Source organism: Amia ocellicauda, chromosome 9, assembly GCF_036373705.1.
Source record: "Amia ocellicauda isolate fAmiCal2 chromosome 9, fAmiCal2.hap1, whole genome shotgun sequence".
NCBI classification, from domain to species: Eukaryota; Metazoa; Chordata; class Actinopteri; order Amiiformes; family Amiidae; genus Amia; species Amia ocellicauda.
Genome location: NC_089858.1, coordinates 24,320,625 through 24,332,813, shown reverse-complemented (window position 1 = coordinate 24,332,813; position 12,189 = coordinate 24,320,625). Strand labels below are relative to the sequence as shown.

Here is a 12,189-nt window from a genome sequence, read left to right as displayed (position 1 = left end):
ACAAAAAACAAAAAGGCGAATAAACAAAAGCGGCAAATGGATCGGATAGGAGGGAGGGGTGAGAAGCGGGCGCTGCTTCTTTTTGTGCCAACCCCCCTACCCCCCCAACCATTACCTCCCCCCCACCCCCTCGATTCACAAACCCTGGCGGCCCCCCCGAATTCAAACCACCACCTCCCGACAAGCCGCCAGCCAGCCAGCCACCGCAGTGAAGAATGCCTGCCATGGGCACTGCTGCCGCAGCCGCTGCCAATCTGCCAATCGCCCGCTCACAACAAGAAAAGAGGGAGGAAGAAAGGACCTCAGGGACTGTGCCAACAGCTCGGCAGCAGCTGTTTACAAAAGACACATAAAAAAAAAATCTGCAAACATGAGGATGAATACTAATAAACAGCTAAAAAAAAGTAATCTGTGATTTAAAAAAAAGACGAGAAGAAGAAGAAAAGATGACGTGATGCAAACTGCAAAATATTTTGGTGAATCTAATAGGATTTTGTTTTATTTACTTTTTGGTTGGGGGGGGGCAACATTCATTTGACAATATGTTATGGTCTCATCCAGGTGTGAGGAATTAAACCGTTTCAGCATGACAAGATCAACTTCTTGAGGGAAAGAAAAAAAAAAAAGAAAAAAAAGATAGAAAGCATGAAACTACTCCTGCAGCAAGCAAAGCAAAGCAAGAGAGGCAGGCAGGCAGGCAGGCAGGCAGGAGTGTGCGATTTATCTACATTCACAGCTATCACCAGGGAGATGAATGGCTCAGACTGTAGTCTCTATACAGCATCCACCAGTATGGGAGACAAGCAGTGAGATGCCACACAGACAACAGACGTGCACTAACTTCATGAAGGGGGCACACAGAGAATGAGGAGAGGACCGCAGCGACGGCGGCACACACACCACACATTCAGGAGGAGGTACCCGCGTCGCTATCCCTCCTGGTGCAACGGGAAACCAGCGAAAGGGGGGTGGGGGGTTGTGGCGCTTTGCCACCCCCCTTTTTTTGCCCCATGCTTGCCAACCAACCAAGGAACTACCAACCTTCCCCCCCTCTGTTTTTTATTTTTTGGGGGGAAAAACGACGGGCACACACGCAGACAGAAGTACCAGCCAGGAGTTGCGGGTTCATACTTACGGGGTGCCGGGAAGCGTTGCCGTGGTTCCCGAAAGGTGTTCCGTTGGCATCGGGCACGGAGCCAAGAGTGGGTGCTGCTGCGAAGAGAAACACAAGAGGAATACGCTTTATTTCAGATTTTAAAACATTTATTTTAAAACAAAGAAATTACGATCTAAAAATTTATCTTCGCCCGTTACGATCAAATTTGCCATTGTTCAGATCTCAAAAACTTTTTTTTTTTTTTCGTTTTTCCTTTTTGTTTGTTTTCTTGTTAGTCACTTTGTTTCTTTTTTGGACAGGGGGGCGCGATGGTGGATTATAAATAAATCACAAAGTCATCCAAAGGGAGGGATTACAGAAATCTTTGTGCTTCTGCAGTGCTCTGGCATTACCACCAAGATGACAGACCCACGACTGCCACCATTAAGGATGGATTATTAAAAGATGGCATCTTTTTGGGCATCTTCACCGTGGCTTAAATGTTCATCACCAGTCTGAAATTGCGATTTTTAATTTTACTTATTTTTTTTTTTCTACAACGCGGAACGTGAATGGAAATTATAATCTTTTGGAGCTAATGAGGTTTGGATTATTGGCCTTTTATTTTAATTCCATGGGGGACGTTAATTGTGCCACGTCTTCATTATACAAATGGATTACAAAAAAAGGAAAAAAAAAAAAAAAAGTACACGCAATAGAGTGCAGGATAGAGGAGGAGAGAGAGAGAGAGGGAGAGGGAGAGAGAGAGAGAGAGAGAGAGAGAGAGAGAGAGAAAGAAAGGGAAAATTTCTTTCCCCTCTTTCAGTCTGCATTCATATAATGCCACACTACTGGCAAACAACCACAGAGACTCTTCTGCAATGCTTGGCTATACTAATCTCTCCAAGTCTCCTAAAAATCTGGCTCTATTCTCCTTCTACGGTCACCTCACTCAATAGAAGATGCTGTTTTCTTTGATGGATGTTAAAAAAAAAAAAGAAGATCAAAAAGAAAAGCTGCATGGAATTTTTCCGTTTTGGAGATTACCACTCTAATTGCAATTATCATATTCTAAAAAATATTAAGAGTTATTTCAGTGTTGTATGTGCTGGGCAAATGGAATACAGAAGAGACAACAGAGACTGTGGCGAGGCACTGGCTAATGTCTTCAGTGTTTAATCATCATACAGCAGAATGGTTTTATGCATATTTCATTTGCATATCATTAAATCGCTAAGGCACACTGGCAACTGGCAGCTGAGAGCGAGAGAGTGAGAGTGTGGAGGAGCACAAAGTGTAAAAAAAAACAAAAAAAATGAACGAACGACTAATTATTTGATGGCGATGTTCAGAGCCGTGTGCCTGCTTTCCGGCAATCTGCCAACTCTTTTTAATTCAACATTAATTAAAAAAAAAAAAAAAAGAAGCTGTGTTCAACCTTTCGGAGTTGGATTAATTGAGCGTCACACAATCTGTAAGAGTGTTACGTATATATGTATGTATCTACATACATAAAACGCAAATATCCGTACAGAAAATTATACAACATTTTGGGGATAAGTGCCTGTGCATTCCTTAACAGTGGACCAGGGCTGGGGTGGAGATGTCCAGTTCTGGAAATCCCTCCCACCTGAAATTGTGAAGTTTTACACAAAATAAGTTGCCTGTTGGTATGTTGTGAATTCTGTGTGTATTGTGTGGAATGTGTCAGTATCCCGCTGGCACAACCATTTTACTTTATTTTTTCATTTTGTTTATTCATTACTTTGGGGGAAAAAAACACAATACTGCCATAGCCTTTTGAGATTTCTATGTAAAATCATTAACGAGACGAGATGGCGTTAAAACAGTGGGGTGTGGATGAGAGCCAGGGGATGACAGAGAGACAGCGCGCGGGGCATGGGGCTTGTGTGTGGGAATCGCTGCGGGCATCCTGTCACAGCCCTTCACCTTCTTTCCCTGGGAAACAAATCCCCCCCCCCCCAGATCGCCCGCCCGCCCGCCCGCCGCCCCCACCCAGCTCCCCTAAAAAAAAACAGACTGCTTCTAATTTATGCGCAAATTAGCATGCCCGCCTAGTTTCTGATTGCCTGTATTAAATCATTAGAGGCGATTAATCCATTGTTTCGGATGCAAAAATGCCACCCCCCCCATTCCTCCTCCTCCTTCTTCTCTTTCCCACTACCCTTTTGTGTAGGACACAAGGGGGGCATTGTTGGCTGCCCAGACATACACGCATGCACCAATTATTAATTGAGGGGTACAGATTGAGAACTGTATGCAGTGTGAATATCACATTGGCCCGGCTCAATCATGGGTAAGGGGGGGGGGAGAACGAAAAAGAAAAATAAACGATCGCATTGTTCTTCCACAACTATATAAATTAACCTTCTATTCCCAAAAAAATAAGTTGGATAACAGATAAAGAGGAACTTAAACTAGAAAGAGCAGAAAGGAAAAGCAGAAGGCCAAAGTAAATATTACCTGTATTATCTACACTAAGCTTTAGCTATTGCATAAAAAAAAAAAAAATCTAACTCCAGGGCGAATTATTTTCTTCCTTGAGAGACATGAAAGACTTATCTCCTTGCCTGTGCCCAAATCCCCCCCAATTCCTCCCCTCCCCTCCCCTCCCCTGGGTGCATATACGCATATTTAAATTAAATGAGCTTCTGCGCTGCACAATTAGCTATGTTTATTAATTTTTTTAATGAGGACTGAAAGGCTGGGCTAGTTTGCTCCGGGTTGAGGCTACAGCGCGGGAGGAGGCTGGCGTTCTGGAGCTCGGAATCATGCAGATGTCGCTGTAGTTCTTCCGAAAGCTCTAATGAGAGGAGAGGAGAGTAAACGAGGATGTCGTTTGGGGCCGCACACCTCAGCCTTATGCTTTATGGAATAGATACACAGGAAAAGCAGGCGAAGGGGAAGGGGGGCTTTAATCGGAGATCCCTGTATGAAGGAATGTCTACATAAATTATTTTATTCAAATGCAGTAAAGTAGAGTGGAGTGGCTGGGGTGAGCCGTCGCATTATGCTGCGCGTGTCACACGGAAGACACATTATGCAGAATATTCATATTAATATGCATAAGGAGACGCAATTATGCTGCAGCTCGTATTCCTCAGTGCAGGGTAATATTGTGCCGAGCCACTGCTGCACTCTTTTTACGCTCCGCAGGATTTTTGGGGACATCATCACGCTCTGTGTTTTTTACTGGTCTTTTTCTCAGACAGACATACATTTTATTATTATTTCTTTATTTGGGCATCTTTGGAAAACATTAACTTTGGCCACTTCAAACCTGTCCTCTTCTAAATTGGAAGATATTGCAACAAATGCCTATAAGACATCCGTCCCAATCCTGTCATGGGCTCAGTCTCTTAATGGTCGGTGCCCCCGTGCTTTATTTGGCAATCATTTTATTTTAGAATGGCTCTAGCTCCAAATATCACTAAGCAAACTAGGATTCAATAATAAATATTCATACAAGAGGTTCTGTTTGGTGAAAATAAGCAAGTATGTTGACAAGTGCGTAGTGCGATGAGGTGGACTGGAATCTGTCATTGTGGACCGCTTCAAATCATTACAAAAGACTATCTCTTTGAGGAGCCAGACTTCAAATAGAGCTCTACACTTTCTGTGCATATCCACAGACAGGACCAGATTACAGTCGAACATATTTGTGCCAAAGTTCGAGTTAATCATAGGGACAAAAAGCAGAACAATTGGCAAGAGTTACAGGAGGTTTGTAAAGCCACAACATAACCAGGCTTTCTGATTAAAACAGGGGCTCTGAAAAATGCACTCCTTTTAGTTCCAGTTGATCATAAAGCCCAGTTATTCTGGGTGAGGTCTCAAAACTTATAAAAATGAAGTACGTTGCAGAAATTAGTCAACACTGAGGACCCAGGTCTTTCCTACAATACCGATCTTCGAGTTTCTTGGTATAGAAAGTCTGTCGTAAGCTGAATACATCAGATGATAAGAACTAAACTGCCACAAATATGTACAATTATGTATATTAGTCTTGTTGAAATTAGAGTGCTGCTTTGAACCTGGCGTTTGAAGTCAATACTGATCAGAAACAAAAGAATAGGATGTAGGTGAACATGACCTCTACAACTGCTTAGCTGCCACAGTTTAACATAACTACAGAAGGGAAATTCATCTTTCAGAAATATTCTTTAGATTTAGAAGACGGGGGGGGGGGGGGAAATAACTGTCTACCAAAATTGGCAGTCTACTTGATTTCATAGAGCCTTGGTTTCTCTCTTGTTGGCAAATAATAGAAAGTGAATCAACAAAGAAATGACAAACTAGATTACACGTTTCTGTTAAAGGGGCACAGTTTATGGACTCAGGGAGCAGCAATGAAACTGTTAGAGGAATGAACTTGTCACAGTTGGTCAATAAGTGGGGATATACAGGCTATTTCTCAGAACCCCCCAAAATCAGATCAGTCTGAAGCTGGTATCAGGATGCAAAAGGTGTACTGTACTGTGGATTGCATTCTAAAATGGGGAAGCTAGCTATACTGTAGGTGTATATAGTATACATTTTACATAGAAACTATTTAAAAAGCCCTTAATCAGAGTTCTATAGTGTGACTGCACCACTTAGCATTTGAATTTTGCTGCACTTCTCACTTCTGACAATGGCCGAGTGTAGACTCCATACAGCTCCTGGCTGTAAGAGCACACTACAGCCCTGACCTGGTCACAGCCCACGATTCAGTCCTGGCCTCTCAGGGGACACTGTTCAGATATGCCACATGATGCTGCAGCACTTGCAGTTTTTCTGGATGGCCCTTGAAGGCTATGCCAAAATCCACAGACTCTCCGGCCTTTAAAATACCTTTTATATAGAACAGTGCCAAATGCTTTGAGGACACTGGTTTACAGAGACATTCATTTTATTATTTTTTTAGTAGAGAAACAAAAAGCTTTTAATTAGAGTTGTTGTGTGAAGTCTTTATCGGGGACACAAATTAAGACGAGAGCTTTCAATGCGCACTTTGTATATGAAATGCTACAATAACAATGCTTATGCATACCCCCACTCAGCTATTTAATTGTTAACAGAGCACAAAAAAGGACAGACCTGATAGCAGGTGTAAGTAGTTTTTTTTTGGCTAAATCTAACTGTTATTATTCCTGCAAATATAATACCTTTTTAACCATAGATGATTAAACCGTGACATTAATTTATTGTGGAACTTGTCAGGGTTCTCAGGTATCAAAATGTACCGATACGTGAATTCCAGCAGAAGCCGGGGAGTTTTTCCAGTATGTTTTATTGTGACGGGGTAATCTGACAGCTGTTGTTCCCTGTCTTTCCACTGACCTGGATATTGTGACACAGAAGAATAATGGGAATATTGTCAATGCACCATCATTGATAATTGAATGACACTATTTTCAGTCACCAGCATACTGCAGTCACTTAGTCATGCAATGGATTGAAGTGGCTTAAGTAGCTTATACGGTGGCCAAAAGACCAAGAATAGTATTAGCATTACAATCAGCAGTACAATGACAGACATTCTGCATAAAAAGAAAAGCAGCAAACAAAAACACATTTATGTGGTTACCTAAGTATACTGGTGGAATAAGAGAGAGCCATAAGCATATGAATTGGTTGGAAGTGGAAGGAGACTACATGTGAGAATTGTATTTGTGTGTCCTTTCAGTGCAATATTTTAGCACAATTGAAATGTTTTGGCGGTAGACCATGTCAAGTGCAATTACACACTGCACAAACTTTAACGTATGGCCAGTCTCTCAGTCCTGGGCAAAGCTTGTGAACATAGCTGACAGAAACACAGTGGCTGCGCACTATACACACGCCAGAACAGTAACAAAGTGTCATCCTTACATTCTTCAAACGCAGAGGCTCCCCTTCGACACCCAACCTCTATTCAACTAAGTCTGTACGGCTCAAAACAGACACAACAAACAGGACGTGTCCCGTATCGCTGACAGAGCTCCTCAGCGAGGCTGGAGCTTAACTACTGTGGGATATGCAGTATACAATGCTCGCAAGCTCAATCAACACAGCCCCATCTTAGAAAAACACACACCGACATGCACACACACCAGGCACACAATTGACTCACTTTTTTCTTTTACTTGTAACTCAAGATACCTTAAACAACTTCTCAACAATCAATACATTGTACAGTGTTCTGTGTTAGATGTATTAATGGGAAAGTCGAGTTAGACTAAGCCAAGCTTTGTAACCAGACCTAAGAATTTCAAAACCATTAATGTTTTCCCTTGTAACCTTTGATGTGCACAGTAAGCATGGAACAAAAAAGTATGCCTCCTGTTAGATCACCACTATGCTATGCACTACTCAGTACCAGCAGCGGTGTAACACAATATAGCTTTAAATGCTACCTAGACTGGTGCTGCACATTAATTGGTTCCTGGTAATTCTATCAGATTAGTATTAATACACTGTCGCCTGGCAATTGCAGTGACCTGCGGTGCCTCACCGGCTTTTTATAAACCTGCGTGAAGGTCAACTGTCAATCACCCACACAATATGATAATAAGCCTTTAAACCAGGGAAGGAGATGCTATTACTAGCAGGAGCTAAATCTGAAGAAATGGTCATCATTGAGGTACTGCTGCAATGGTATTTAGGATTTGGGGAATCTTTGATTAGCTTGTCTTTTCCAAGACATGCATCTACACTTACATTATATAGACAAATTACCGTGGAATATGTTGTACAGTATGCACCTTCTATCAAGAAATAGTGTAACTTGACACAGGGAAAGAGACAAAGGCCAGTGTCTTATGGCATGTAAGCACGATATTGATTGCAACAGAACAAGGCCATCCAAATACAATGTTGAAATACTGCAGGAGAATTTCAAACGTTTCTCTCACATCAGCTTCAGTTTTCAGTTTCCAACAGGTCTGATGAATGAGCGCTGCTAGTTATGAATCAAAGTGTGGTCCCCTTGAATGAAAATGGCATTGCTAGGTAACCATATGGTACCGTAGAAGTACTTGAGCATTTATCACGTTAAAAAAGATGAGCTGTCAGAGTTACATAAACACGACACAAATGCACAATGTAAGGCATTCACTACTGTTGCTATAGTACGGTCACATCAATAATGTTGATATGCTGCTCTTTTTTTTTTTTTTTTTTTTTAAGGTTCAAGAGGTAAGAAAGATTGTTTTGTATACATGCTTGGCCCTGCATGTGTGTGAAAGATACTAGAAAACTTAAAACTGTAACAATTAGTTCTGGGATGAATCATTCAAGTATTTCCATTAGAAACAAAATGTCAGCTTTGCCCCAGCCTGTGAGAAGTGTGCCCTGTGTGCAGTGTGGAGGTCTCGGCCTGTGTCGGCAGTACACCCCACCAGGACAGAACTCTCCTCCCAGCAGGGGGGCTATTACATTACTCCTGTGACAGCTCACTCACTCATTACTACAATGGGGGAGCTACTTGTCGAGATAAAGTCTGACCTCTTCACTATCTAACACTATCTATGGTATAGTGAGTGTAATGTTACTTAACGGAGCCTTTATTTTTCAATTGTGTGGGGGGGCTTGTTAATTTGTACACCTTTGTAAGTTCCTTGTACCTTACTGCTGGTCTCTGGTCAATCTGGTCTGGCTACTGGATATCAGCCTATATCCCAAACTACATGGTTCATGAAAAAAATGCTTCTTAAATTCCAAAAATGATTTCACATAGCATCGAAAATATGAAATAAAAAATGAGAAGCCGATCTATACTATAATATTTAAATATAGTCTTGGGCAATTAAACTAAATCTCAGAAGTCCAAAATGGAATGTTGAAAACCTCACAGCGTTAACCAACTTAACTTAACTACCCTTAAGTGGAAGAAGGGGGGAAAATTATAATAAAATAAGTAAAACTCTTGCTTGTGCTGATAAGAATTTTAGAAAGTTGGCCTCGTACATGTCTGTATACAAGACCCAATGTTCTCATTATTACACTGCACATAGAAAAGACAATTCCTAAGAACCTGTAGAATGGTTATTTTTCTCCCCCCACCCAGGCATCACTCCATGTCTGTATATTTGTGGTGTGTATAATCAATGACATATGGTCACTCACAGTACTGCTGAGGCATGTGATGGCACCAGAGTTCATTTTCAGCAACTGATCCTCAGTAGAGTCCAGTCGTATTCGAAGATCCTTTGGAAGAAAAAAAAAAAGAGTAATCCAATATCTTTAAGTAAATTAAACAGGGTTCCTACTGCATAACTATTAAGCATTAACTTTTGTTAAGGGAATTATTAGCATTTCATGGACTAATATCTGCTTATTTACAAAATGAACAGGTATTGCTTCAATAAAACATTAAAAAAAGATAAATTTTTTATATTTTATGGGTTTATCCATAAAAAACATATGACTACTTTCCTTCTTTTTGACCTTAGTGTGGTGCACAGGGATACAGCAAGTTTCATACCCAGTCTATGACAAAAGTGAAAACAGACTTCTTTCTGCCATATGCTCTGGCAAAGCTGCGCTCATGCTGGCTTCATTAAAGAGAAATTTAATTAATTCCAGCATTAACAAGAAAAGGGAAAAACGGGGTAAAGTTTAATGTAGGATGGTGAAAAGGGTGGTTAGGGACAGAGAGCAGGAAGGACAAGGAAGGGAACGAACACATTAAATAGGGCAAGAAGAAAAGATGGGAGAGAAGGTAAAAGTGAGAAGTGGAGGGAGAAGACCAGGGAAAATCTATTTTCTCACTTCATTTACCTCCACTGAGAAAAGTAAAAACCAAGAGAGAGGGGGAGAGGGAGGGTGCAGGAAGACAGCGGAGAGAAAAAAGAAATGGTGAAGGAGGAGGAAGAGGGCAACTGCAAGCGAGGGGAGGTGATAATTATTAAGCAAAAAAAAAATGAAAATTTAAGGGCAACCTGCTACCCCCCCACCCCCATCAAAATCACATCTTCCACTCATTTCACCCTGATGTGATTATAAGCAGGGACTATAAATCAATCGGCAGTGAAGAAAGGCCACCCACTGCTCCCCAAGCGGTAAAGATTCACTTTCGGGCGAAACCAGGTTGATTTGTTAATAGTACATAATAGCAGCCATTTCACGACATGCATTAAATCATATACTTCAGCCCCTGTGTGCGCATTAAAGCAAAAGGCTTTAATACAGAATTCTCCTTTTTTTATTCTCTCCTCCAAAGCTCGGGACCAAATTGGATTTTCTCAGCACTGTTTTCTAATTTGAAACATCCATCATTTATTATTAAAGAAAAAAGAAGAAGGTTTGCCTACGGCAGCTGCTGCCCCCCCTCCATCCTTCCTGCCCCCCCTCCTTACACTCTTCCTTTCCTAATCTTTTTGTATGTTATGAAAAAACATAAATAATATCTAGATGTTAAACTTTTAAACAGTGAATGTTTAGGAAATGGGCTGAGAAACTTGTGATGTATGATAGGGCCCCAGAGGCAATGGGAAATTGTGTGGTTATGAATTCTTCACATTTGAGCAACAAAAACAACCAGCGCCTCCAAAAGCCTTGAAAATCCTTCACGTTAATAAGGCTGCGTTTGTGTCCTTCAGTAATCCTGCTTGGAATTATCAGGACAGAGCAGCTAAGTGTTGCAATTAGGCAGCCTTTTTCATGTAAATCAATTTGACAGCACAACAATCACTTGGTTACGCCAGCTCTCGCTCCCTCTCGCTCTGGCATTTGCAACGGTCACAAAATTTGCATTATTTATCATATCTGTTTAAAATATTTTCAGCGCCGTGTATTCACGTCTCTGCTCGTGCTGATTAGTACAGTATTACATATGTTAAGTACAAAGGGACTGATTTCCTCAGCTCATGCTCCAATGCACCACTTTAGTTTTCCTCAAAAGAAGGAGAGAACTATTAATGTCTCTGAACTCCCAATAAAGTACTAAGATAGAAAAAAAAAAAAAAAAAGAAAAAGAAAAAAAAACGGAATTTCTGATTTTTTTCCCTTTTTGCATTTGTTTTTAAAGAAGAAACTGTGTGGGTAAAATTATAATGTGTAACTTTTCTTTTAAAGCAAGGTGTTGGTTTTAACTTTGATTTCTCTGATGTGTATATTTTCTCTTACATGTACACAAATAATATTTAGCCATTCAAATACAGTAATCCATCCATCACAGGCCATTAAAGGAATCTCACCTTAGGACACAGGGGGCGCCCCAGCCTAAAGGCTCTGAAATACAGTCCTGCTTTACGCATTCTGCTGCTGTGCAGTGTGGTCAGAGTTCACCTTCAATCCAAATATATAATTCAATACATATGTACAAGAGAGCCCAAAACATACGATGATACATTAAATATATCAAATGGAATACCTTTGCTACATGATGTTTCAAATAAAACCACTGTATTGTTAATGGAGGCCTCATTTAGGAGAAATAGACACTTGTGTTACTATGATTGGTGCACAAGACTTGATTACCTTTAAAAGGTCACTTGCAAGACAAATGCAGTTTTGTTTTTCCAGCGCATGTTTATCTTATCACAGATTTTGGATCAAAACAGACTATGGGTTAACATGATGTTTACAGTTGAGTGTACTACATACCGAAGCTCAAGACAAAATATGGGATATCAGTGGTTAGGGTATTGGGATTTAAGGAGGCTTGCAGTGGAAGGTTTTCAGACACTAAATAACCCAACACTGCTGAGAAAAATCACATGTAATGTTGCTTCCCTTGAATGGGTGCAGTGGACTAACTATAACAGGACAAAGTGATTACACTGCTGACACTCATATTGAAACATCCTCTGTGAATACAAAAAAAGTCTAAATCAAGCTATATAGTCTAGGTTCATTGATAACAGCTAAATATATGTGACAACTGAAGAGAGATAGTGTGTGCAGGGTGGGGGGATTAAATAAAATAATATATTGATGATTAAATGATAATAAGGGTCTAAAAAAATCCTGCTAAAAAAGCATGAATTACCAAAACATAGCTGGATACCGCTGGACTGAGCCAATACTACATCTGTGGGAGTCATTTACCTTTAAATGGAAAACTCAACCTGATGTAGTTTTGTTCCTTAAAAGGAAATCAGAGAGCT

General features: G+C 40.7%; 1 protein-coding gene across 1 annotated transcript in view; it reads right to left on the bottom strand.

The window, feature by feature from the left end:
• The window catches only part of pmfbp1 (polyamine modulated factor 1 binding protein 1), a 149,379-nt gene that overhangs the window by 119,202 nt on the left and 17,988 nt on the right, over positions 1 to 12,189 (bottom strand). Inside the window, exons 5-6 of the mRNA XM_066713796.1 lie at positions 9,206 to 9,286; positions 1,136 to 1,212 (exon numbers count right to left, since the gene is read on the bottom strand). Coding sequence (XP_066569893.1) covers positions 1,136 to 1,212; positions 9,206 to 9,286 — 158 coding nt within the window. The remainder of the gene's footprint in view (positions 1 to 1,135; positions 1,213 to 9,205; positions 9,287 to 12,189) is intronic.